The following is a 26,446-nucleotide window of genomic DNA, read 5'->3' as shown; positions in this document are numbered from 1 at the left end:
AGGCAGGGGGGTAAAAAGGGATCCTTGGCTCAGCTGCCGCTGCTCACCTTGGCCACCTGTCCCCTCAGGTCCCGCACTTCATTTTCCAGATTCCTCTTCTCACCCAGGGCCGTGGAGAGTGCAGCCTCCTTGGAGTTAAGCAAAGCCTCCACATCCTTAAGGCGTGCCTGGGCAGTCAGCAGGTCCCCTTCCTTCTTGGCATTCCTGCAAGGCAAAGGGTGGCACAGGTGAGTGGCACAGCAGGAATAATCACAGTCATCAGGAAATTGTGGAGCTGCTTTGGTTCAAAGGGACCTTAAGGCTTATCTAGTTCCACACCCTGCCATGGGCAGGGACATCTTTCACTATCCCAGGTTGCTCCAAGCCCTGTCCAACCTGGCCTGGAACACCTCCAGGGATCCAGGGGCAGCCACAGCTGCTCTGGGCAACCTGTGCCAGGGCCCCACCACCGTCACAGGGAAGAATTTGTTCCCAATATCCCATCCATCCCTGCTCTCTGGCAGGGGAATGGCTTCCCCCTGTCCTGTCACTGCATACCCTTGTCTGAAATCCCTCTCAAAACTTTCTAGTCCCTCTAAGTACTGAAAGAGACTCTAAGGCCTCATCAAACTTCTCATCCACCAAAACCTCCCAGTTCTTCTCCTCAGGGCTGTTCTCAGAAAAGCCTTTGCACTGCACCCCGAGCACAAAGAGTGTCACTGCAGCTCCCCTCTGATCACTCCCAAAAGGGCTGCACTGCTGTCCCTAAGAACCACCCACAAGAGGAGCAGCACATCCCAGCCAGCACAGCCAGCCCTGGCTGGGACACTGGGAAGCAGGAAGGGCTGGGGATGACGGGCAGGGCAGGAGGAGGGCCAGGCTGCAGCACCCAGGTGCAATCTGCACACCCACAGCACGGCAGGAGAGCAGGGCTGAGAGGCTGGGGCTGGCCTGGCCCCGTGTGCTGGGCAGGGTGGTGGGACACTGCAACTCCCTGGCACCCCCAGAAATGGTAAAAGTCTCTTTTCCCAGCCTGGCTGTTGAAGAATGAGTTGGAACTCTTCAGTTCTCAATCTCAAGGTTGTTTATTGTGTCTTATCTATAAAAAATTTTCTCCTGCCCTGCTGAGGCCCATCCAGCAGGGCAGTTCCAGGCACTCTGCCTGCCCCCAGGGCAGGGTTATGTCTTTATACTAAAAACTACCTGTACAATATTTACAATTACTTCCCAATACCTATCACCCATGTTAGACACTGAGCTTCTACTCTAAACCAATCCAAAAGTGCCACCATCACAGCAGAAGACAGAGACCAAGAAGAAGAAGGAGAAAGGCTGGACATGCCCAGTTCCCTCCATCTTGCCCCCTGAACCCCCATACCAAAAACCCCAAAATCGACTTTTCCGCCCCGTGATAACTTCACTAATATTCTACCTAAACTGTCGTGGCTTGCTGATCTTCATACAAGGTTGGTCATTTGCTCCATGGGTCAAATAATCAAAACCACAGGTGTTTTGGGCTCTGAGCCCCTGGCAGGGGTCTGTGACCGTGTTCACAGGGGTCCCAGGATGAGGGAAGGGATGAGGATCTGACTCCATGTTTCAGGAGGTTTGATTTATTATTTTATTATATATATTACATTAAAACTATACTAAAAGAATAGAAGAAAGGATTTCATCAGAAGGCTGGCTAAGAATAGAATAGGAAGGAATGATAACAAAGGTTTGGGGCTCGAACAGAGAGTCTGAGCCAGCTGGGCTGTGATTGGCCATTAATTAGAAACAACCACATGAGCCCAATCCCAGATGCACCTGTTGCATTCCACAGCAGCAGATAACCATTGGTTACATTTTGTTCCCCAGCTTCTCAGGAGGAAAAAACCCTAAGGAAAGGATTTTCCACGAGAGATGCCTGTGACAGGGGTCTTGGCCGTTCTGGACAGCCAGAGGGATGCCCTGGGCTCCCACTGAGCTCAGCTGGTGCTCAGTGGACGCGGAGCTGTGGTGCCTCATCCCCCCAGCCCCACCTCTGCCATCCCCACCCACCATCCTGGCCCCTCTCTCTGTTCCAGCCACTCCTCATCCCCGCCGTGTGACCGGGGAACCTGATCTGACTGCGCACCAAAACACAGCCTGAAGCTATTTCGGTCGCTCCTATAAAAAGAAAACACCCAAGGGCTCCCCAGCAAGCCCGGGCTGGGACTGTCACCCCCTCGTGGGGCCAGGAGGGAGCACCAGGGCTGGGACACGGCGGTGACAAACCCAGGGAGTGGCTGAAGCACTCGGCCCATCCATGGCAGCGCCCAGAGCCCATCCCAGAGCACCAGGAGCAGAGCCAGGAGAGGCGGGACGGCGCTCCCAGACTCGCAGGGGAGGGATGTTGGAAGCTCCTGCATTGGCCAGCAGCAGATTTTCCTGCATTTCGTTTTGTTTCCCGCCCTGAGAAGTTCTTCTGTTATTTTGGGTTTCAAAAGCCCGGGTTTCAAAATCCCAGGCTACTGTTTTTAAGTGCAAACCTCCCTTCAAATCCCAGGATATTCCATGTTAAAAGAGCAGGAATTCCACTTAAGTACAGTTAAAAAAAAAAAAAAAAACAAACAAAAAACCCCACAATTCCTACACGTACAGTAACAAAATTCAGAATCACTCAAAGTGCTGCTGTCAGGAAAAGCAGAGCCCAAGGGTCTCTGGGAATCCAGGAGCAGCTTGCAGACTTTTTCTTGGAAGTGAGTGAAGATCTGTATTCTGCCTCTCTCTCAATTTCTGAGAGCTCCTTTCCCAGCCCAGAACACTCTTTATTGTGGTGCAAAGGGCTCAGTGTAACGCGTTGGGTCTGTACTGAATTCTAGAACGTATCTGTGGTGGGATTTTCATATTTTAATGTTTGGGGCTCTCAGGTAAGAGGGTCTCAATGCTATGCACAGAGTATGATTTCATAGCCCATAAATTCCATAAACCAGCCTCTTTTATGTCTAAATAGCATTTCAGCAGTCTAGAGAATTTGGAATTTTGCCCACGGAGGAATAACTGACCAAGAAACGCTGCTGGTCCCTCTTTTCCAGTAAACCACAGTCTCATTTGCTGCTGGAGCTCTTTCCTGTCCAACCCCCTCCTTTGGTGCCAGTGACTCACAGGACAAGAATGCCAGCTGGGAGTGGGTCCCAGGCTGCTCCAAGGCTCGCTGAGTTTTCCCATCTGGCCCTGGCTCAGCCCCGTGGCCAGCGTGGCCACCCCAGCACGGCTGGTGGGGAGCAGCCCTGTCCTTCCTGAGGAGTGATGGGGCTGCTCCTCATCCCTGGGGTTTGGGGTCCTCCTCATCCCGGGGTTTTTGGGGCTTCTGATCATCCCTGGGGCTTGGGGCTGCTCCTCATCCCTGGGGTTTGGGGTCCTCCTCATCCCTGGGGTTTGGGGCTGCTCCTCATCCCTGGGGTTTGGGGCTGCTCCTCATCCCTGGGGTTTGGGGCTGCTCTCTGCTCATCCCTGGGGTTTTCCTGCTGCTCTCTGCTCATCCCTGGGGTTTGGGGCTTCTCCTCATCCCTGGGGTTTTTCTGCTGCTCTCTCCTCATCCCTGGGGTTTGGGGCTGCTCCTCATCCCTGGGGTTTGGGGCTGCTCTCTGCTCATCCCTGGGGTTTGGGGTCCTCCTCATCCCTGGGGCTTGGGGTCCTCCTCATCCCTGGAATTTGGAGCTGCTCCTCATCCCTGGGGCTTGGGGCTGCTCCTCATCCCTGGGGTTTGGGGTCCTCCTCATTCCTGGGGTTTGGGGCTGCTCTCTGCTCATCCCTGGGGTTTGGGGCTGCTCCTCACCCCTGGGGCTTGGGGTCCTCCTCATCCCTGGGGTTTGGGGTCCTCCTCATCCCTGGGGCTTGGGGCTGCTCTCTGCTCATCCTTGGGGTTTGGGGTCCTCCTCATTCCTGGGGCTTGGGGCTGCTCTCTGCTCATCCCTGGGGCTTGGGGCTGCTCTCTGCTCATCCCTGGGGTTTGGGGTTGCTCTCTGCTCATCCCTGGGGTTTTCCTGCTGCTCTCTGCTCATCCCTGGGGTTTTCCTGCTGCTCTCTGCTCATCCCTGGGGGTTTCCTGCTGCTTTTTGCTCATCCCTGAGGGTTTGGGTACAGCTGGAGGACTCTGGCTCGTTGGGATGGGGCTCCAGCACGACCTGGATGGTGTCACTCTTTCAAGGGACAGCAGTTCCATTAACCAGGGACAAACAGAGGGAAAAACACTGAGGGTTACACTGGTGCCTGCAGCAGATTTGCCTCTCCAGGGACCAGAAGCATCCAGGGCTCTGGGCATCAAGGCCTGGAAAGCCCAGCCTCAAAGACAAATCCCTTTTGCTCAGAAGCCTCCTGTGCTCAGCTCTGGGTTCCAGTGTGAGGAGGAGAACCAGGAGCCTGGAGCTCACCAGGCTGAGCTGAGACACAAATCCTCTCCTGTCCTCTGTTCTGGGGGGTCCAGTCAGGCTCCCTGGGCCCTGAGCATCTCCCCCATGCTCCCTCCACACACACCCTGACCCCAAAGGTGGCAGCAGCCTCTGGATAAGGAATCAGCACACGGGTGAGTCCTCTCTGGCTATGGGGACCCCAACCACTTCAGGCCAGCCCTGGTGATCCCTGCTCCAGCCCAGCCAAGGTTTGAGTTTTCCCCTCTCCTGCCCTCAGGTCCTGCTTTTATTCCAGGGAAGCCTCACGGGCTCCAGCTGGCGCTGGGCTAAAAATAAAAACTTCCATGGCAGCTGTGTCACTCCCACTTCCCTGGAGAGGAGGACGAAGGCAGACCTTCCTCCTCCTCCCCAGAGGGTTTCACTGGTCTCTGCCAGAGCCTACAAGATCCCAAATTCCCCAGTGAAAGGGGAAGCAGAGACTCATTCTGGAGGGCTGGGTGCCTCCAAATCCCACAGGATTTGATCCCCTGTGCTGCGAGAGCCACGGGTGAACACAATCCAAGAGGAGAAAAAACAACAGAGGCATCAAATCCCCAAGAAACAAATGTCTCAGGAGAAAAGATGGAGGGAAAAGGGGCCTCAAGACATTTTATTTTTAGCTTTTAAAAGCAGGAAGAAGGGAAAAAAAAAAAAAAGATTGAAAATTGCAGCTGAGCTGCCAGAAAATCCAAATGTTAATGGAAAGTTGGATCTGCTCTGGCTGCGCTCAGCACAGACAGACACGAGGCTGTGAAGTCAGAGGGGGCTCAGGGACAGCCCCACTGAGCTGCATCTGCTACTGCTCCCCCCTTCTCTGCCCCAAAAACCCCAGCCAGGAAACCTGGCAGGTCTGGGCTCTCCCTCTGGAAAAGTCAAGGCAGGCCAGAGTTGTTGGAGCAGCTCCAGGCATGAGCCCACCAGGCTGCTGGAGAGGTGCCAGCCCTCCCTGAGATGCCAGAGCCCACTCAGTGCATTTTCAGGAAACACTCTTTGGTTTCCCTCTCCACTATTGATCCCCACAAGTGTCGCTGAAGCATGGGCAGCACTGAGCTTTGTGCACTGGGAGAGGATCAATGAGTGGGATGGAGCTTGCAGAGGCACAGATCCCCTCCTTCCCTGCCTCCCAACGGCAGCTGCCCCACCCTGGAAAAGCTGCCAGCTCAGGGAACTCGCTGGCTCCTGCCCCATCCACAAATCTTCATGGAGCTCTGCAAATCCATGATTTGGGAGGCCCAGCCTGCAGGTCTCAGTCCCACCTGGCTGCCAGGGCCCACAGCTGCCAGCTCCTGGCTATCCCAGGAAAGGCTTTCACACATTTACAGCTTGGGAAGGAGGGGCAGTGTGTGCCCAGATCGCTGGGAGGACCCAGGAAATCTGCTTTGCTCCACCTTGGGCAGGCTGCTCTCCGTGGCACTGCCTCCAGTGCCAGGGATGTGTGCCAGGGTCACCACACTGCCATGGTTGGACGCTGGCACAATGCCAGTGTCCCCATGAAAATGCATCGTCCCTGGTGTCTGCTGTGAGATGTGACCAGGAGCAGAGCAAAGCAGGCTCCAGCTTAGGGATCAAGAGGAGAAAACTTTATTAACCTACAGCTATATGTAAAAAAAAAAAAAAAAAAAGAAAAAAAAACCACACAGAAAGAATGAAAACCTTCCAAAAAAACCATTCCTCCTCCCCTCACCAAATTTCCAGCACATCTATCTCTCAGATCACTAACTCTCAGTCCATCACCACCCTTTAGATAATCAATTCTCAGTTCATCAGGGAGTGAGGAGTCTCTCTTGTGTTATAGGCTTCTTCAGGAAACACAGCTGAGACCCTGTGTGTGCTCCATGTCACACGTGGCACCGTGTCACAGCCATGCCAGGGACCATCACCCCACTGCAGGCATTGCTCCCCACTCCCAGGGGCTGTTTCCCCTTCAAGGATTGTGCCCCCACCCCAGAGAGCAGGGCCCCACAGGATGAGGAGAGGCAGAGCTGGAAAAGCCCTGCAGCAGGGCAATGGGAATGTGGCAAAGCAGCTTCTCCCAGCTTCTGACTCATCTGTGCCGCAGCAGCTCTGCCAAATCACCAGGATAAACACGGGCTGGTCTCCATGCAGGGGAGCTGCAAATAGCCAGCATGATGCACAGCAAGGACAGTGTCTGCACGGAGCCAGCATCCTGTGGGGCACCAGAGGCAGCTGGGCATGCCAGCACCAGCTGTGGGCATGGAAACAGCTCCCACATCTGGCACCGGTGGTGCCAAGGACCCCTCCCGGTGCCAGGGTCAGCGCCGGCCCTGCCACACGCTCCTGATGCACTCATGGCCATGGGGCTGAGGGGCTTGTCCAGCTCCACACGGCCCCTGTGGAGCACAAAGAGCTCACTGGCACCTCCCAGGAGCTGGGCTTCCCCTCCTGGGATCGGGATCTGGCCTCTCATTGCGCCCTTAAAATGAACCAAAACTGCTGCTTCGGTGGGAACCAGGACAAAGCCTTTCATGGGGAGGCAAACAGACCCCCCTGTCTAGGATTCCCCAAATCCAAGATGTTCTTAAAATCAACCAAAACTGCTGCTTAAAATGAGCTTAAAATGAACCAAAACTGCTGCTTAAAATGAGCTTAAATTGAACCAAAACTGCTGCTTAAAATGAGCTTAAAATGAACCAAAACTGCTGCTTTGTTGGGAACCAAGACAAAGCCTTCAATGGGGAGGCAAACAGACCCCCCTGTCTAGGATTCCCCAAATCCAAGATGTTCTTAAAATCAACCAAAAGTGCTGCTTAAAATGAACTTAAAATGAGCTTAAAATGAGCTTAAAATGAACCAAAACTGCTGCTTTGTTGGGAACCAAGACAAAGCCTTTCATGGGGAGGCAAACAGACCCCCCTGTCTAGGATTCCCCAAATCCAAGATGTTCTTAAAATCAACCAAAACTGCTGCTTAAAATGAGCTTAAAATGAACCAAAACTGCTGCTTCATTGGGAACCAGGACAAAGCCTTTCGTGGGGAGGCAAACAGACCCCCCTGTCTAGGATTCCCCGAACCCAAGATGTTCTTAACATGAACCAAAACTGCTGCTTAAAATGAGCTTAAAATGAGCTTAAAATGAACCAAAAGTGCTGCTTAAAATGAGCTTAAAATGAGCTTAAAATGAACCAAAACTGCTGCTTCGTTGGGAACCAGGACAAAGCCTTTCATGGGGAGGCAAACAGACCCCCCTGTCTAGGATTCCCCAAATCCAAGATGTTCTTAAAATCAACCAAAACTGCTGCTTAAAATGAGCTTAAAATGAACCAAAACTGCTGCTTCATTGGGAACCAGGACAAAGCCTTTCATGGAGAGGCAAACAGACCCCCCTGTCTAGGATTCCCCAAATCCAAGCTGCTCCTGTCCCTCCACAGCTCCCATCAGCAGGAGCACATCACCTGGAGGCTGTGGGTGCACACCTGACCATGCTGACACCCTCAGGAATCAGCCACACACGTCCCTCTGAAGGTCTGGAGAAGCTTTTCTCCTCCTGGATGCAGCAGAACAAAGACCTGTCACCCTTCACCCTCCCTTCCTGCCACGGGAGAAGCACTTCAGCCTCAGCAGCACCACAACAGCCACGCTCTGCTCAAGAGCTCCGAGCACTTTTCTGACAATAAACAGAATATTAATTGTTCAGAATTAACAATGCTGCAGCTCAGTGCTGGCTGGGGAGCCCCAGAGTGGCTCACTCCCTGTCCAGGCTGTCACGCCAGCTGGTGACTCACCAGCAGCTCAAATGGAAATCCCAAATCACCAACTGACGCTGCTGCTTCTGCTGCTTGGGCTGAGTCCCCCACAGTAACAGCCCCTGGGTTTGGAGGGGGTTCCAGAGCTGGAAAAGGGGGTTTTGCCCTTTTGCCACGTGGGAGTCATCAGGGGAATGGGAAGGATTTGGTTTTCCATGGCCCCACGTTGTGGTTTTGGGAGAGGTTTGTGTCAGGCATAAATCTGAGCCTCTGCACAAAGAGCAGGACTTGCCCTTCATGCACAAGTGTCCCAGCTTGGAATATGCATCACAACACCCCAGTTTTGTGCCTGCCAGATCCTGGCTGTCTGGGAGACCCTCTGGCAGCTTGGGACCCCCTGTTACCCACCAGCTCCTTTTCTCAGCTCCCTGCCAAAAGCTTTTCCAGGGTGCAGCAATGCAAAGAGAGGGAGACAGATGCAAAGAAGATGCAAAGCGCGAGGAGGATCAGCCCTGGAGTCCCCAGTGCTGGGGGCAGCACAGGGAGCCCAGCAAAATGAGGGCAGGGTGTCCCTGTGGGGAATTCTGCCACCAAGCCCTGGGTTACCTGGAACCAGCCTGGGGGGACGTGCAAAGTGCTGCCAGTTGAAACTTGATTTAGCACAGCTGGCCCAGTCCCAGGTCTGTTAGCAGAGCTGGTCCTGAAGAGCTTGGGGATTACAAGGCATTGAGAAAACCTGGCCCGTGTCTGTGCAGGTCCTGAGGGGGTTGAGCCTGGGGTTTCCTTGCTTGGAAAAACTGCATTTTCCACTGGAAAAAATCACCAAGCACCTGAACAGGCTGCCCAGGGCAGTGGTGGAGCTTCCCCCTTCCTGGAGAGATTTAACAGACAGGTGGATGTGGCATTTGGGGACAGGGCTTAGTGGTGGCCTTTGGGGGAAGTCAATGATCTTGGAGCCAACCTGAATTATTATTTGATTTTATGCCTTTATGAACCTGAACATCTCAACTTCTCAGAACACCAAGATCAAACATTGGCCAACCCCACTGCAGCCCAGGCTCAGCACAACCCAAACCCATGCACTCCAAACAGGCCAGCCTGCCTTTTCCTAGCTTGCCATGAAATCATGAATTGGGTCAGCTACAAGACACTTGATGGCCTGGGATTGAACCATCCTAAATATAGATTAAAGCAATAATACCCTTTATCAAGAAAAAAATAAACTTGCTAACGAAAGCTGAGCTGGAAAGTGAATTTTTTTAGACACAACTCAAATATGTTAATACACCACCTTCCACACTGCTCAAATCCACCTTCTGAGGGCAAGATTTCAGTGAGAAAAAAAAGCTTTGAGATCATGGAATATTCTCAGTTGGAAGGGACCCACAAGGAGCACAGATTTCAACTCCTGCACAGGACAGCCCCAAAAACCCCCACCATGTGCTCGAGGGCGTTGTCAGCTTGTTTTTCCCAATCCAGGATTTGCTAACGGTTTGCAGTGCTGTCTATTGCTGACTAAAGCCAAAGCCTTTGGGAAGAGGAGGGAAGAATGAAATTCCAAGTCTTGATGCCACTACTCTGAACACTCACCGTTTTAACGAGTCAGATTTGTACCATAAATATGGTTAAATTACACAATTAAGTAATAACAAATTAACAATTAAGCTTTGGACTGGATGAAGTAGAAGGAGTTTTGCCCAGCCTTGATTATCTTACTCCAAACACAGCAAAAGCAAAAGCTTTTGAATAATTGAGCTAAAACTTAATGGTAAAGTTGTGGGTTTGGGGTTTTTTTTTTTCCCACCCAGAGCAGCTCTGAGTGCTGCCCCTCCAGGGAAGCCCCAGAACATTCCGTTCACTCCAACACATCCCAAACCCATAAACCAGCACCTCAAAGCATGAAGACAAAGCAGAGATTCCCGGTGTTTCCCTGGGAGATTGGGCACGGTGGGAGCCTTACAAAAGAAGTTAAAAACAGGGAGCTGAGTCACTGTGTTAGTCATGCCTTCAGGACAGGAGCAGTGGGGGAAAACAACCCTAAACTGGTGTTGAGCTGGGAGCTGGTGACACAGCCAGGATGTGCAGCAGGGATGCAATGCCAGGGAGGCAATCCCAGCCCCAGCAGCAAGGAAACACGCTGCCACTGTGCAGATGTGGCTACAAATCCCTTCCCTCTGCCCTCATGTGCAGCTCCTGAGCCCAAAGTGGGGTGGGAAGGATGAGGATGTCACCCTGTACCTGCTGCACCTGATCCACAATGGAAACCTGTGCAAGGTGGGACAAGGCAGAAAGGAGGCAAGAGAGGTAAAACAGCCCCAACAGCAAGGAAACACGCTGCCACTGTGCAGATGTGGCTACAAATCCCTTCCCCTGTGCAGCTCTTGAGCCCAAAGAGGGGTGGGAAGGATGAGGAGGTCGCTCTGTACCTGCTGCATCCTGATCCACAATGGAAACAGGGCCCTGTGTCAGCTGGGACAAGGCAGAAAGGAGCCAAGAGAGGAAAACCAGCCCCAGCAGCAGGGAAACACGCTGCCACTGTGCAGATGTGGCTGTAACTCACTTCCCTCTGCTCTCATGTGCAGCTCCTGAGCCCAAAATGGGGTGGGAAGGGTGAGGATGTCGCTCTGTACCTGCTGCATCCTGATCCACAATGGAAACCTGTGCAAGCTGGGACAAGGCAGAAAGGAGGCAAGAGAGGTAAAACAGCCCCAGCAGCAAGGAAACACGCTGCCACTGTGCAGATGTGGCTGTAACTCCTTCCCTCTGCCCTCATGTGCAGCTCTTGAGCCCAAAATGGGGTGGGAAGGGATGAGGATGTCACCCTGTACCTGCTGCATCCTGATCCACAATGGAAACCTGTGCAAGGTGGGACAAGGCAGAAAGGAGGCAAGAGAGGCAGAGCAGGGGATGAGTTCAAGGCCTCCTTTTTCTCTTCAGAAGCAGCAGCAGCTCGCCCCGTTTTTCATAAATTGGGTACGCAAAGCTTCTGGCCAGCAACATTTGCTTAAGAAACAAAGCAGGGGATTGTTGGGTGCAGATGCCACGCATTCTCCCGGGAGCAGAAGGCTTTGCTAGCCGGATCCAGCAGCAGATAAAGGCACACAAGGTGTTTACATTGCCCACAGGGTCTGTTTGCATGTGGCGGCGGCTGCAGCGAGTCACTGCCGGCACCGGGAGCTCCAGCTGCTGCTGGGGTGGCTCTGGGGATGGATGGGGATGGGATTCCAGCAGGAAAACGCGGCTCAGCACAGGGATGGGCAGCCACCAAGGTGCCTTCTGCACTGTGCCTTGTGCAGGGCTACCACGGAGCCCAGACCTGCTTGGCACGTGGGCAGGAAATCAGCACTTCCCCAGAGCGAGGGCTGCAGTTGTGGCATCCCTAGAAAGCACAATTTAACCCCAATTGCTGCTTGCACGGGACTGCCCGTGAGCAGGAGCACCGTGAGATGCTCCAGCCTCCCCACCAGGTCCTTCCTGCCCAGCCTCACCTGCCCACCACACACCCACCACCCAAACCCACCCCAATCTGGGTTTTTTTGCCCTGGAACTGGCACAAAGCAGCATCTCTGCCCTGAAAACGGGGCCTGGTAGGCACCCAAACAGCAAAACACAGTGGCCAGGGCTGAGGCTGCTCTCCTCAATGCTCCCCTTCCCCCTAAAGACCCCAACACGGAGGCTCAACTTGGAAACCCTCCCCAGTTTGTCCCAGTATAGCCTGGTGCCTGGCAGGGGAGCATCCTGGCAGCCCAGGGTGCTGCTGGGCCCTGTGCCACGGTGCCAGGAAGGAAGGAAGGGGCAGAACTGGGCTGCAGGGCAGGGGGGCCCCCCCAAAGCACAGCCCAGAGCCAGATGCTGGGCATGAGTCACCTCCCTGCTCTGCCCTGAGCCCTGGCACGGGGCTGTGATGGAGGGCACACGGCTCTTCACAGAGGAGCCATGGAAAATGAGATATTAGTGAAGACTGGAATTGAGAGAAGTCGATTCTGCTCTGTTTGGGTGGCATCAACAGTGTTAATTGCAGAGGGAGACGGGCAGTGGGACCAGGGTGTGCTCCAGGGCTTTGTTTGTCACCAGGGCTTTGTAGGATTGAAAAATGATTTGCATCAGGTCAAGAAGCAGCTTCTGACATCTGGAGGAAGCTGTACAGTTATTTTCTCTCCTTTTCCTCAGTCAGAGTTGTTACAAAAGGCACAGTTGGAAGGCAGTTATTTTATTTCTTTTTCTCACTCAAAATTCTTGCATTGCCTGAGGTTTTATCTTGAGCCCTTGGCTGTGATTAAAAATCGTTTGAGTGTTGATTGGGATCGGTGAGAGGAAGAGATGGGAGGGGTAAAAGCAGAGGGATGTGGTGTGTGGGCAGAGTTTGGTGCTAGAGAGCAGGGACAGGATCCCAGGGATGGATGGAGAGGATCCCAGGGATGGATGGAGAGGATCCCAGGGATGGATGGAGAGGATCCAAGGGATGGATGGAAAGGATCCAAGGGATGGATGGAAAGGATCCAAGGGATGGATGGAGAGGATCCCAGGGATGGATGGAGAGGATCCAAGGGATGGATGGAGAGGATCCCAGGGATGGATGGATGGAGAGGATCCCAGGGATGGATGGAGAGGATCCCAGGGATGGACGGAGAGGATCCCAGGGATGGATGGAGATAATCCCAGGGATGGATGGAGAGGATCCCAGGGATGGATGGATGGAGAGGATCCCAGGGATGGATGGATGGAGATGATCCCAGGGATGGATGGAGAGGATGCCAGGGATGGATGGAGAGGATCCCAGGGATGGATGGAGAGGATCCCAGGGATGGATGGAGAGGATCCCAGGGATGGATGGAGAGGATCCCAGGGATGGATGGAGAAGATCCAAGGGATGGATGGAGATGATCCCAGGGATGGATGGAGAGGATCCAAGGGATGGATGGAGATGATCCCAGGGATGGATGGAGAGGATCCAAGGGATGGATGGAGAGGATCCAAGGGATGGATGGAGAGGATCCCAGGGATGGATGGCAAGGGATGGATGGAGAGGATCCCAGGGATGGATGGAGAGGATCCCAGGGATGGATGGAGAGGATCCAAGAGATGAATGTAGAGGATCCCAGGGATGGAGCAGCTCTGCTGTGGAAAGAGGGGACTGGCAGCTGGCCACCCCTCGGTGCCCATGGGCACAGGGGCAGAGCTTCCTTTGGGCTCCCACCCCTTTTGGAGCCCACTTTGCACCCCCACACCAACAGCTGGGATGTTTGCTTGGGCTCATGTGACTGCAGGGGGCTTTAGGGAGAAACTGTGTCAGCAAGCTGTTAATAAATAACCACAAGAAAGTGAAAGTTCTTAGCTCCAGTTGAGCGCTGCAGCTGCAGCGTGGTCATGCCAAGCTCTGCCTGACCAGGGTGGTGGCACTGGATTGGGTGGCAGGAGGACAGGCAGGAGGACGTGTGTGTGTGTGTGTGTGCAAAGCAGCAGCCAGAGCAAGTGCCTGGAGGTGGCTTTTGTGCAAGAGGGAGGAGAGACCTCTGCTATCAGAACCTTGCTCCTACAGAGGTGCTTGTGAGCCACTCACAGCCCGACAGAAAAATTCAACAGGAGAGCCCGTGTTTGTTATTGTAGAGCTTCAGGAGAGCCCGTGTTTGTTATTCAGCAGCTTCAGGAGAGCCCATGTTTGATATTCTAGAGCTTCAGGAGAGCCCATGTTTGTTATTCAGCAGCTTCAGGAGAGCCCATGTTTGTTATACAGCAGCTTCAGGAGAGCCCATGTTTGTTACTCTAGAGCTTCAGGAGAGCCCATGTTTGTTATTCTAGAGCTTCAGGAGAGCCCATGTTTGTTACTCTAGAGCTTCAGGAGAGCCCATGTTTGTTATACAGCAGCTTCAGGAGAGCCCCTGTTTGATATTCTAGAGCTTCAGGAGAGCCCATGTTTGATATTCTAGAGCTTCAGGAGAGCCCATGTTTGTTATACAGCAGCTTCAGGAGAGCCCATGTTTGTTATTCAGCAGCTTCAGGAGAGCCCATGTTTGTTCCTACCTGGCTCTGCCACCTCTCTGCAGAGACACAGCACCAACGCCTGCAAGTTGCAACCCCATAATTAAAGAAGGTACAGTACAGGCAGGGCAGCACCCACCCTGTGTGCTGGGGAACTTTGTCCCTGCTGTTGCTGCAATTCCCAGCTCTGCTAACCATGGGAGGCAGAAATAGAGCGTTGGCTGCAGCCTGGGGGACACCCCAAGCCAAGGGCTCCTTCACCTTCACTGGAAAAAGGTAATTGCTTTATGACAGAGAACCTGAAATGTTGACTCAGCCTCACCAGGAACAGAGGTGTCCCAACCCCAGCTGGGTTTTGTGGTGTCTCTGTGGGCTGAGCTCATTGCACCTCATTAACCAACTTCCACACCCTTTGGCTTTCCCCAACACCCACACAGCCCTGGATACCACACCATGGCTCATGGACATGCTGAGACATCCTTCATGTGCAGGAACAAGGAAAAATGAGGGGATTTTATTACACTCTTATCAAGGTTGTGGAGTGACTGGGCGAAGCAGAATGACTTTAAAGTGGGAGGACAATTTAGACAAGGTATTGGGAGGAAACTCTTCCCTGTGAGGGTGGTGAGGCCCTGGCATTGCTCAGAGAAGCTGTGGCTGCCCCATGTCTCGAAGGTAGATGAGGGTCTGGCTGTCACAGAGATGTTTCTGCAGCCAGGGCTGCAGCTGCCACTGCACCAGGCAGGGCTGGGGGACCGTGCCAGCCCCCACAGTTGTTCAGCCTCACACTGGGGACATTCAGGCCTGGGCAGGGAGGGGAAGGGAGCAGAGGCAGGTGGGCAGCCAGGCCTGACACCGTGCTGTGTGATGGCAGCTGTCAGCAGGGACAGGTTTTACATGGCACCAGCCTCAGCTGTTTGGGAACATGCTGAGCTGGTCACAAAGGAACAGGCTCAGCAAACAACCTCACAAAGAGCAGGATGGTGAAACAGGTAATGCAGCCAAGTGGCAGGACAGTGGGAGGTGATTCCCAGCTCACCCTGAACCCACTGGGCTGACACTTCCTGGGGAATCCTCCATGACAGCTCTAATTTTGGCCAGGACCAGAGGGAGAACTCTGGTGACTTCCTCCTTTCCTGGCTGCCAGCAGCACAAAAGGAAACTACCCCTCCCAAAGGGCATGAATTCAGCAGAATAAGGAGCTGGCAGCCGTCCCACATGTCCCACCCTGGCTGTGTCACCTTCTCTGTCTGCCTCCCTGAGCACCACACAGGGGAACTCCCCGTTCTCTGGGCTCTGGAGCTTGAGTGTTGATGGGATTCTGAACAGTGAAGTGACACGTGCAAGGCTGAAAAACACTTGTGGCAGCATGTGAGACCAGGCAGGCTGGGATGGATCCCTTCCCACACCAAACACAGCCCTGAATCTCTTGGCAGTCGCTTCTCTTTAATCCCCAGCTCCAAAGAAAAGGTCCTTAATTTTCCAGAGGTCCTAATTTTTTCCTCTCATCCTAAATATATTTGAGGCAACAGGATTTCCTCTGACTCCCCTCATCCCTGGGAAAGGTGAGGGCATGAGCTGTGGCTGGCAAACACAGCAATGGGAGCGAGGTCACAAACCAAAACTGCCGGAGCACGTTTCTCTGCCACAATTTTTTTCTTGGAAAAAGAGGGGCTGGGTGTTTGCACAGGCAAGAATTCCTCTCCACTGGGAACAACTAATGAAAACCTTCTCCTGGAAGAAATGCTTTGCCACAGAGCCCTGCAGCGTGCCAGGAGGGCTGGAATGCCCAGCCACCCTGAGCTGCTGGCTGCACGTGTCAGGGGACACCCTGTGCGTCCACAGGGCCGCAGATTCAGGGGGGCTGGCGTGTTTAAGAGGGTCCCAGAGGGCCACAGAGGTCTGGATCAGCCCAGCCCTGTGCTGATGGCTCCCCCCAAAGTATCCCCCAGCTGCACAAGCTGCTCTTTGTTTGCTCAGAAAGGGCAAGGCCTCCTCCCAGCCAAAGCATTCCCTCCCTGGCAGGGATTCCATGAGGCAGACGGGGGAGAAACCCAGGAGCCTGAGGTTTCACCCCACGCAAAATGTTCCAGCACGAGCTCATTGCTGCTGAAGGAAGTGCAATTCCCTCCTCCCCCTCCCAGAAGCACTGAGCCTTAATTCTTTTTCCTCCCTTTTTTTCAACTGAACAGGTTTCATTTACCTGTTCCTGCCTGGAGGGTCACAAAGCATGGGGCAGAACCCCCTTGGGCTGGGGAAGGCTTGTGGAGTTCTCCTCCTGGCATCCCAGGGCTGCCTCCCTGGCTCTGCCCTTGGATGAGCTCCCCCCTCCACAAGGGGGGAGATTTGTCCTCATTAGGGCCAGGGAGGAAGAGGCACTGCCAAGGCAATGCCTTAATCAGGTTAGGGGCTGCAATTCAGGAAGGCATTGCTCATCAGTGTGCTGCTAACGAGGGCTGGTTCCTGCCTGCAGAGGGGAGCTGGTCACCCATGGAGTGGGCACTGAATTCCTCAGGGCTCTCTCCTGGGACTGAAGGTGCCAAGGGCTGTGTTCTACACCCCCTGTGTCCCCAGGCTGGGGCCTGCACTGTGGGATGGGATGAACGCCCATGGAGCAAGGCAGGGGCTGTGGCTCTGTTCACCCTGTGAGTCAGAAGGCAGCGTAAGGAGAGGGAGCAATGGGCAGCACCCAGCACAGAGCATCTCTCCAGCTCCATGGAGGTGCCCATGGAGGTCTCCAGGAGCATCTCTCCAGCTCCATGGAGGTCTCCCAGAGCATCTCTCCAGCTCCATGGAGGTGCCATGCTGGAATCCAGGTGTCCTCCAAGGACGGGACAGAAGCTTGAGGACACCAGGGACGGGGCATTTCAGACTGGTCTGGGAGGGGACGATGCCGGTGTTGCCAGCACCCCTGAGTCACCAGGCACCCTCCCCACACCCTCTGCCTCTCCTGAAGCGTGGCCACAGCATAGCCAGAGGCCATCCAGGGCTGGGGAAAAGCAGCACTGGGAGTGAGGTCACAAACCAAAACTGCCGGAGCACGTTTCTCTGCCATCATTTTTCTTGGAAAAAGAGGCACCAGGACAGGCAGGACTGCCCAGAGGGGTCCCTTGTCCTGGGGTACAACCAGAATCAGGCTGCTGAGGGTCCCTGTGCCAAGAGCCAGGTGGGCACTTTGGGAAACCCCTCCTGGATCACCACAGGCAGTGGGAAGATCCCACTGGAAACTTTCCCAAGAGAAGATCAGTTGGCCAGGAGCAGAGGGGAGGCAGCCCAGCTCCTCTCAGACCCTCCTCCACCCATGCAGCTCTTGCACTGCTACTGGTTAGACTGGTCTGTGTTTGCCCAGCCTGTCCCCCTGCAGCCAGCAGCTCTTTCCCCACCCCAGACAGAGCACGCAGCACCCGGGGCCGTGTCACATCATGCCCTGGCATCCCGGCCCCCCGCCCTCCCTCTGTGCTGGCCAGACAACCCCTGCACCAGGCAGCGGCGATGCTGCGGCTGCTGATAACGCAGCGCCGGGAGCCTGCCCTGAGGGAGATACCCGCGCTTCTCCGGGGCTGACGGGCACAGCGAGGGGCGCAGAGAGCTGCCAGTTACTCATTAGCCAAAGTCTCACCGTGTCAAGGACGGTGAAACGGCCCCAGGGGTGACACAAGGGCTCAGGGTGGGCGGGGAGAGGCGGCAGAGCGGGCACATCCCTGCCCAAGTGGATGGCAGGGAGGAGAACAGCGTCACAACAGCGGGGTCCTCCTGATCCCCCCGACAGCTCTGACCCCTCCGCGGGGCTGGGCTCGTTGCCTCACGCCCCAAAAGTTCGGGACACCCCAGTCAAAGTGAGCACAAGGAGCAGCATCGCAGCTCAGCAGCCGATTGTGCTGCCCTCTGAGCAGCCCCGGCACACCGGGCAGGTGCCCGGGGACACAAAATGAGCTGCAGCCTCCTTGTAAGGGTTTTGGGGTTGGAGAGCAGCCCTCACACCGCGTCCTAAGAAGACGGGACAAAGCAGAGGCAGGAATGAACAGCAGCGGCTTCCCCCGCATCTCCGCTCTTCCATCGCGCCGTGACTCAGAGGTGACTCAACACAGAAACAGCCCTGGAAACACCCCTGGCCCCCCGAGCCCGCGCCCCTGCTGCTCTCCCAAACCCACCGAAACCCATTGCTCGAGCACAAGCTGCTCTCGGGGAACCCCCACGAGTCACGGCACTCTTTCAGGGGCACAGTCTTTCAAGCACAGCAGCTCCCGGAGCGCAGGGAAAAATTCCACAGCCGTTTCCCAGCTCCCCTCCAGCCGAGGCTGCGGGCCGGGCATTTTTTCCAGCCCTCGAAAGATCGTGGCCAAGATAGTTCTGGGTTTGCATAAAGCAGAAAAAAAGCCTTTTAGACAGCTCAGCTCCTCCTCTCAGCAGCATCCGGATCCTCGAGATCCGGGAACAGGGATCTGCAAACCGCCTTTATCCGAGGACGAAGCAGCGGCGGCGCACGGGAAATAGAAAGCTAAATATAAACGCACACGGCTCCAACAGGCAGCACAGTCCCTCCCTCCCTCCCAGGTAGAATATTTATGTCATCTGCTAAGGAAGTTAATTTTAGCCTCATTTGGTACAGGCTCGAAACGAGGAGTCCAGAATAAGAGGCAAAAGATCAGACGGAATAAGAGGGGGCAGTCCCGCCGCTGCCCAGCCCGAAGGCGGCTGCGAGCCAAAGGTGATGACGGAAAGGAGCGGCACTCGGCGAACTGAGCGCCACAGGGACATGTCCCGACTCTGCACGGGCTGGCAGAGCCCGGGGGAAACCCAGCGCCAGCCTCTGCTTGGCCAGCAGCGACATTGGCCAGGGAGCCCCGTGTCCTCAGGGGACCTGCGCCGGTAACCGGGGACAGCCCCGAGGAGGGCAGGGGCACCCGGTGGCAGCAGGGAGGGGTCCACGAGGGGGGCATTTCAGCCGGCAAGGAGGGAAAGAAACGAGCCCGGAGGAATTCGAGCCTCAACGGGAGCCTCAACATCACCCGGTGACAGCTGCTGGGAGGGGGACACGAGCGCTGCCCGCATATTTCTTCCCCCCAAAACCAGGGACCCCACAGGGTGGGAGCAGCTTGGCACAGGGAGGGTTAAGGCAAACAAAAACCTGGAGCAGGTTCTTTAACCGGTGCCAAAGACAGCAAAGGAAAATAGGACGAGCAGGCGAAATCCGTAGGCAGGACAGAGCCAGCTGGCTGGCACCGCTTCCCGGGCTGTGCCGGAGCGTGTTTAGGAATAGCTCCAGCATGACGAAGGCAGAGGGGCCGCCAGCCCGGCGCTTGTAGCCCGCATAACACAGACCCTACCCGGGGCCCAGAGCGCGTCTGCTCAGCCCCTGCCCCAAGCGAGCCCAGCTCTGCTCCCAAATCCCCGCTCCAAGGGCATCCCGGCCAAAGATGGCGCTTGGAAGGAGAGCAGGAATGACGAGAGAGCTTCTCTCCTCTTATGGTCCCTACCACAGACACCCCAGCCCCGGCCAGGCCAGGGATTTTTCCTCTCTCCGGGTCACTCCTTCCTCCCTCCCGGCTCCCTGCCAAGCATGACGGCAGCAGCCGCCATCCCCAGGGCACTCACCGGGCTTTCAGCTCCTTGTGCTCCTCCCGCACTTTGCTGAGCTCCAGCTGCAGCCGAGCTCTCTCCTTGGCCACCGAATCCAAGGTCTTGCGGGCATCCGCCAGCTCCGACTCGTAGGCAGCCTTGATGCCCGACACCTCGCGGCTCACCACCTCCTCGGACTCGGTGATGCGGAGCCTCAGGCCGGCGTTCTCCAGCTCCAGCGAGCGCACCTTGTCGATGTACACGGCCAAGCGATCATTGAGCTCCTGCAGATCCTCCTTCTCCTGCAGCCGGGTGATGCGGGTGGGGGACAAGGGGGTCCCCGAAGCCCCGCTGCGGGTGCTCCTTTTTTGCGAAGGTGTCGCCATCGGGGGTGCGGAGTGGAGGCGAAGGGCACGGCTCAGGTCACGGCGCGATGTCCCACGCCACCCGCCCAGCTGTCGCGGCAGCTCCCCGCTGGCTGAGTGACTTGCTTATATCCCAGCTGGGCTGTTCACTGGGAGGAGGAGCTGAGAGGCGGCGGCGGGTGGAGTTATCCAAAACCTGGGTGGAGACAACTCGCATCGGTCCCAGCCCTTCCTTAGGAAAGGCTGGGAAAATATTCCTGGGTAAAGGGGCCTCGGGAGGGGACACGGTCCGGGGAAACCCCCTTCCACACGCTTTTCTAGGGAGATTCCCCCGACAGAGGCTGGATTGCAGACTGGGGGGACTTGGCCAGGGAAAAGGGCACCTTGAGAGGGGCTGCAGTGAGGAGGTGAAGCCGGGCACCCCCAGGACATTGCAGTCCTACTGGACAGGGCAGGCAGCATCCCAGCAGCTGACCCCAGGGTGTGGGGGGGTCCTGGCACACCCCGAATTCAGGATGCTGGGGTACCTGGAACTCTGGGGGCCAGGGACACAAATACAGCCCTGAAACATCCTGGTCTGGGTTCCCTGAATCCTGAGGTCTCCCACACAAAGAGCTCTGGGGCACCACAGTGCCCCCACCCACCTGCCCACTTCCCCGCACTGGTTTTGCCCGCTTCTCTCAGCACTGGAATTCCTCATTTCCCACCTCTCCTCAGTGCCAGCTGTGCCAGTTTGAAGCTCCACAACTTCTGAGCACCCCAATTCCCTGTTTCCTGTTCTCCTGCCTCCCAGCCCTCTCCAGTCCCACTCAATCCCCTTCCCAGTATCTCCAGCTCCCAGCAGGGGCGATTCCCAGTCCTCCCAGCAGATGTGGGGGATGCTCTGTCTCCCTCGAAGCTCTGCTGAGACTCGGGCAGCTCGTGATTTCCAGATCTGCCAGATGCTTCCCGGCACTCCCAGTGCTGCCAGAGAGAGGACGGCCCCTCCCGGGACGTCATCCCCCTCCCTGCCTTGTGCTGTGGAGCCAAACCCTCCCGCGTGTGAGGAATGGGAACGGAAAATCAACCCTTTTGCACCCTAGAAATGAGGGGAGGTGGGCGGGGGTCCTGGGGAGATCCAGCTTCCTCCTGCTTGGAAAACTGGGCTCTGTGGCGAGGAAAAACGGGAAAGCAGCTGCACCTTGAAGCTGGGGACACTGGCAAGAGCCGGAGCACCCTAAAGCACAACCTCCCCCAGCCATTCCCGGAGAGCAGAGGGGTCCAAGGTCAAGGGCGCCGCCAGCCCGAGCCGCCCCCGGAGCCGCGGCTCCTCCCGTCCCCGCCGCGATCCAAGCTCAATTTGCTTTTCAGCTCAGGGAGGGCAGCAGAGCCCCGGGCGGGCTGAGAATGACTCACACAGCAACGGAGCAACACACGCAAACACGCGGGGCACACACGGCAAACACGCGTGTGCGCTGCCCGGCAAAGATTAACCCGGGCTGGGGAAAGGAGCCGGCGACAATCCAGGGTCAAACTTTGAGAAAGGAACAGCTCCATGCTGGGGAAAGGAGCCGGCGACAATCCAGGGTCAAACTTTGAGAAAGGAACAGCTCCATGCTGGGGAAAAGGGCCGGTAATAATCCAGGGTCAAACTTTGAGAAATTAACAGCTCCATGCTGGGGAAAGGGGCCGGTAATAATCCAGGGTCAAACTTTGAGAAAGGAACAGCTCCATGCTGGGGAAAGGAGCCGGCGACAATCCAGGGTCAAACTTTGAGAAAGGAACAGCTCCATGCTGGGGAAAGGAGCCGGCGACAATCCAGGGTCAAACTTTGAGAAAGGAACAGCTCCATGCTGGGGAAAGGAGCCGGCGACAATCCAGGGTCAAACTTTGAGAAAGGAACAGCTCCATGCTGGGGAAAAGGGCCGGTAATAATCCAGGGTCAAACTTTGAGAAAGCGACAGTTCCGTGCTGGGGAAAGGGGCCGGTAATAATCCAGGGTCAAACTTTGAGAAAGGAACAGCTCCATGCTGGGGAAAGGAGCCGGTAATAATCCAGGGCCAAATTTTGAGAAAGGAACAGCTCCATGCTGGGGAAAGGAGCCGGCGACAATCCAGGGTCAAACTTTGAGAAAGGAACAGCTCCATGCTGGGGAAAGGGGCCGGTAATAATCCAGGGTCAAACTTTGAGAAAGGAACAGCTCCGTGCTGGGGAAAGGAGCCGGTAATAATCCAGGGTCAAACTTTGAGAAATAACAGCTCCATGCTGGGGAAAGGGGCCGGTAATAATCCAGGGTCAAACTTTGAGAAAGGAACAGCTCCGTGCCGCGGATCTGCCCCAGCGCCACGTCAAAGTCGGGAGGGAAAAGGGGAAAAGGGGAAAAGGGGAAAAGGGGAAAAGGGGGGGCAATATTCGGGTCAGCCCTCCTGGCACTGCCATGGGGAGGGGTTGGGGGTCGGGATTCCCCCTCCTTCCCCCTGCCCCGGCCTCGCTGCAGCCCCGTCCCCAGCCTGGCTCGCAGGGTAACCCTCGGGGCCGGGAGAAGCCCCCCGAGTGCCGGAGGCATTTCTGTGCCTTTGTTTCGCTCAGCACTGATCTCCCTGCGGCTGCAGGGGGGTTCTGCTCTCCTTCACGCCATTCCTCTGCTCGGTTCCACACAAATCCCTCCTTTCCTGCCTCCTTGCCTGTCCCGGGATGCTTTTCCTTCCTTGCTTCCCCCTCGCACGGGCACAGCTCCTTCCGTGCGTGTCACATGGGGCAGGTGTGAAAAATGCACGTATTTTATGACTGGCTTTTCGCAAATATTAAAATGAATATTAGATGAGTTGTGTTAGAAAGTAATGCTGTATTAATTCTCTTAAGTATTGTGTTAAATATAGTTTTAGGTTACAAAAAATGTTCTTTGTCTCTATTGTCTCATATTGTCCTAATTCAAATTGTCCAAGTTATTATGACTCTAATTGTATTACTATCTTTATATTATATTTTAATATATTTATTTATAAGATATAGTATATATTTATAATATAATTTTATATATTATATTTGCAATATATGTATATGTTTTAATAATATTTATAATATATAATAATATTTTAATATATAATTATCTATAATATATAATATATTTATAATATAATAGAATTTATATATAATATGTTTGTAATATATTTATAATAGGTTTAAATAATATTTATGATATATAATATATTTATAATATATATTTATAATATATAATATATTTATAATATAATAGAATTTATATATATTTGTAATATATTTATAATCTATTTTAATAATATAATTTTACTACTATTTTAATAACTATTTTAATAACATTTTTATTACCATTAAACTTTTAAAATTTTAAAAAACAAGTGATTGGCGTTTTTCACAGCAGGGATGGTGCCCAGGGATGTGCCCGGGGATGGTGGATGGTGCCCCGCGGGCAGAGCGGATCGGAGGGCGGGCTCCGCGCTGTTTTCTTTCAAATCCCTGGCGGGAAGGAGGGAAATCCAAAGGCCGTTTGGCCCCAGGGTGCTCTCTCAGCAGGAGGTGCCCGCCTGCCTCCAGGGCATCCACGCTCCAGGACACAGACCTTGGAGCGCGGCCAGGGTCACCAACGGCGGGGCTGAACGAGGGAAACGGCATCCAGGGTAAAGGCGGGAAGGGACCGGCTTGGGCAAGAGCTGGAAATCACAGCTAAGGGTCACTGGCACAGCCTGTCCTTGATCTGGCACCTCCTGCTCCCTGCACAGCCCCTGCGGTGAATGGGACCCCCCGGCTCAGCATCCCACCCTTCCCTGCCCGGGGGATCAAAGCTGAGGGGTCCCTCGGGCATGGAGGGGGGACCTGGGGGAGCCTGCTTGCTCCAGAGCCCGAGGGGTTCTCGGCAGCCCACAGGGAAAAGCCCCCAGGGAGGGGCAGACTTCAGCTCCTTTGCAGCAGCTGCTCCTGGGACAGGGGGGACAGGGCTGTCCCCACACTGCTCCTCTGCAAACCTGTCACAGGCGTCTCTCATGGAAAATCCTTTCCTGAGGATCTTTTCCTCCTGAGAAGCTGAGAGGCCTCAGGAACAAAATGCAAACAATGGTTATCTGCTGCTGTGGAATGCAACAGGTGGGTCTGGGATTGGGCTCATGTGGTTGTTTCTAATCAATGGCCAATCACAGCCCAGCTGGCTCGGACTCTGTCCAACACACAAACCTTTGTTATCATTCTTTCTTTTTCTATTCTTAGCCAGCCTTCTGATGAAATTCTTTCGTCTATTCTTTTAGTATCGTTTTAATGTAATATATATCATAAAATAATAAATCAGCCTTGTGAAACATGGAGTCAGATCCTCATCTCTTCCCTCATCCTCAGACCCCTGTGAATACGGTCACACAAAGCCCCTTCTCCTGGACATGGAGATGTTGCTGCCTTTCCCCAGCAGCCCCCAGGGACAGGGAGTTAACACAGCCTGAGCTGGTCCCTGGCTCCTGAGCAAGGCAGGAAAGCTGAACTCAAAACAGACGAGCCAGGAGGGCTGGCTGTGCTCCACAGCTCCGGCACAGCGCTGTGCTTCAACCCACAGAGGGATTTCTCCATTATCCACCAATGTGGATTTCTCCAGATCCACCAGAGTGGATTTCTCCAGGATCCACCAGTGTGGATTTCTCCAGGATCCACCAGTGTGGATTTCTCCAGGATCCACCAGTGTGGATTTCTCCATTATCCACCAGAGTGGATTTCTCCATTATCCACCAGTGTGGATTTCTCCAGGATCCACCAGAGTGGATTTCTCCATTATCCACCAGAGTGGATTTCTCCATTATCCACCAATGTGGATTTCTCCAGGATCCACCAGTGTGGATTTCTCCATTATCCACCAGAGTGGATTTCTCCATTATCCACCAATGTGGATTTCTCCAGGATCCACCAGAGTGAATTTCTCCAGGATCCACTACATTGATTTCTCCAGGTTCTGTGGGCATTGAGGAACTTGGGGTGCAGAACATGCAGCAGAATAATGGACAGTGAGGGACAGGAGCTGGGGCTTGAGGAGAAGCCCTCAGCAGAGGCTGCATCTGACTCACATGACTCAGAAGGCAGAAAGCAGCCACATCCCTGGAATTTCAACGCGTTTCCGGCTCTCTAGCCTCCAAAACCAGCCCAGTTTTGGGCCTGTGATTGATGCAATTCTGTGATGCAAACAATGTAAGGGCAGTGTTTGGGTTTGGGAGGACAAGAGGAGCTGCAGCTCCAGGCACACCCTCCCTCCCTGGCTGCTCCACTGGAGGGCACAGGAAGGGATGAACCATGGGGTCAGGCAGTGTCCCTGGGGACACCCCTGGGGGCTGCTTTGCTGATGGCCTTTCAGGATCTTTGGGGTTCACTTTTTAGACTGCACAGCTTTTCGGCACCTGCTTTTGCAGGGCTGAGCCACCCCTGTCTCCCAGACACCTTCCAAGTTCTCTCCTCAGTCAATGCATTCCCCTCAACCCTGCTCCCAGCACAGGGCAATTTCTCCTTTCCAGGGCAGACAAATCCCATCTCCAAGTGGGGCTTTCCCCCTTTTAACCCATCCTTAGGGCCCATCCTTAGCCCTACACCCCCATCTGCCCCACTACCAGGAGGAGAAGATCCCAGCCTCCACATTTCTTCCAATCTGACCCCAGAAAGTGGAAAATTCCTGGGTTGGATGCAGGCAGCAATCCTGATCCCTTATAGCCCTGGCTGGGTGACACACCCAAGAATGAAGAGACAGGTGGTGGTACAGGCAGGAATGGCACATGGGGAAGGCTGAATGGCTTTAAATTGAAAAATAGAAGGTTTAAAAGCAGGAGATGGTGGGAAGAAATTGTTCCCTGTGAGTGTGGTGAAGCATCAGCACAGGTTACCCACAGAAGCTGTGGCTGCCCCTGGATCCTGGGAAGTGTCCAAGGCCAGGCTGGACAGGACTTGGAGCAACCTGGGATAGTGGAAGGTGTCCCTGCCTATGGCAGGGGGTGGGATGAGATGAGCTTTAAGGTCCCTTTAAATCCAAACAAGCCTGTGATTCCATGATCTCCCCATCAGCATCCTGACCCATCAGGCTGACCTCGAGACCCAGCTGCAAAGGGCTTCCAGTTCCCCCCCTCCAACAATCTGTGCACATAAGGGGCTTGGGGTGTGTGCACAGAGGAGTTTTAATTAGCTAATAATCTTTAATAGGGTTTAATTGCCTTGTTATAAAAGGTAATTACAGCAATACATCAATTAGAGCTGTAAAATTAATAGATTTACCAGTTGTATTTATTGAGGAGCTGCGACTGGCAGCGTGCAGCAGCCAGGGCAGTGCTGCTGGTTCTGTTCTGATACCCAGCAGGGGGAAGGAGAGCAGCCACCAAAACTCTCTGGCTTGGGCCCTGCCCCTCCAGCCAGGACAATCTGAGACCCAGCAGCACCAGGACAGGCAGAGCAGACGGACAGACAGGCCAAAGGG

The 26,446-nt window shown here is 54.5% G+C and overlaps 1 protein-coding gene across 1 annotated transcript in view; it reads right to left on the bottom strand.

Annotated features, from left to right (window-relative positions):
* Window positions 1-20,171, bottom strand: part of LMNA (lamin A/C) — a 28,194-nt gene extending 8,023 nt beyond the window's left edge. The window contains exons 1-2 of the mRNA XM_054651124.2: window positions 19,673-20,171; window positions 48-204 (exon numbers count right to left, since the gene is read on the bottom strand). Coding sequence (XP_054507099.1) covers window positions 48-204; window positions 19,673-20,022 — 507 coding nt within the window. The 5' untranslated portion in view covers window positions 20,023-20,171. The remainder of the gene's footprint in view (window positions 1-47; window positions 205-19,672) is intronic.
* Window positions 20,172-26,446: the final 6,275 nt, after the last annotated feature.

Source organism: Agelaius phoeniceus, chromosome 31, assembly GCF_051311805.1.
Source record: "Agelaius phoeniceus isolate bAgePho1 chromosome 31, bAgePho1.hap1, whole genome shotgun sequence".
NCBI classification, from domain to species: Eukaryota; Metazoa; Chordata; class Aves; order Passeriformes; family Icteridae; genus Agelaius; species Agelaius phoeniceus.
Note: the sequence above shows the minus strand (reverse complement) of the source record. Positions and strands in the feature narration are given on the sequence as shown.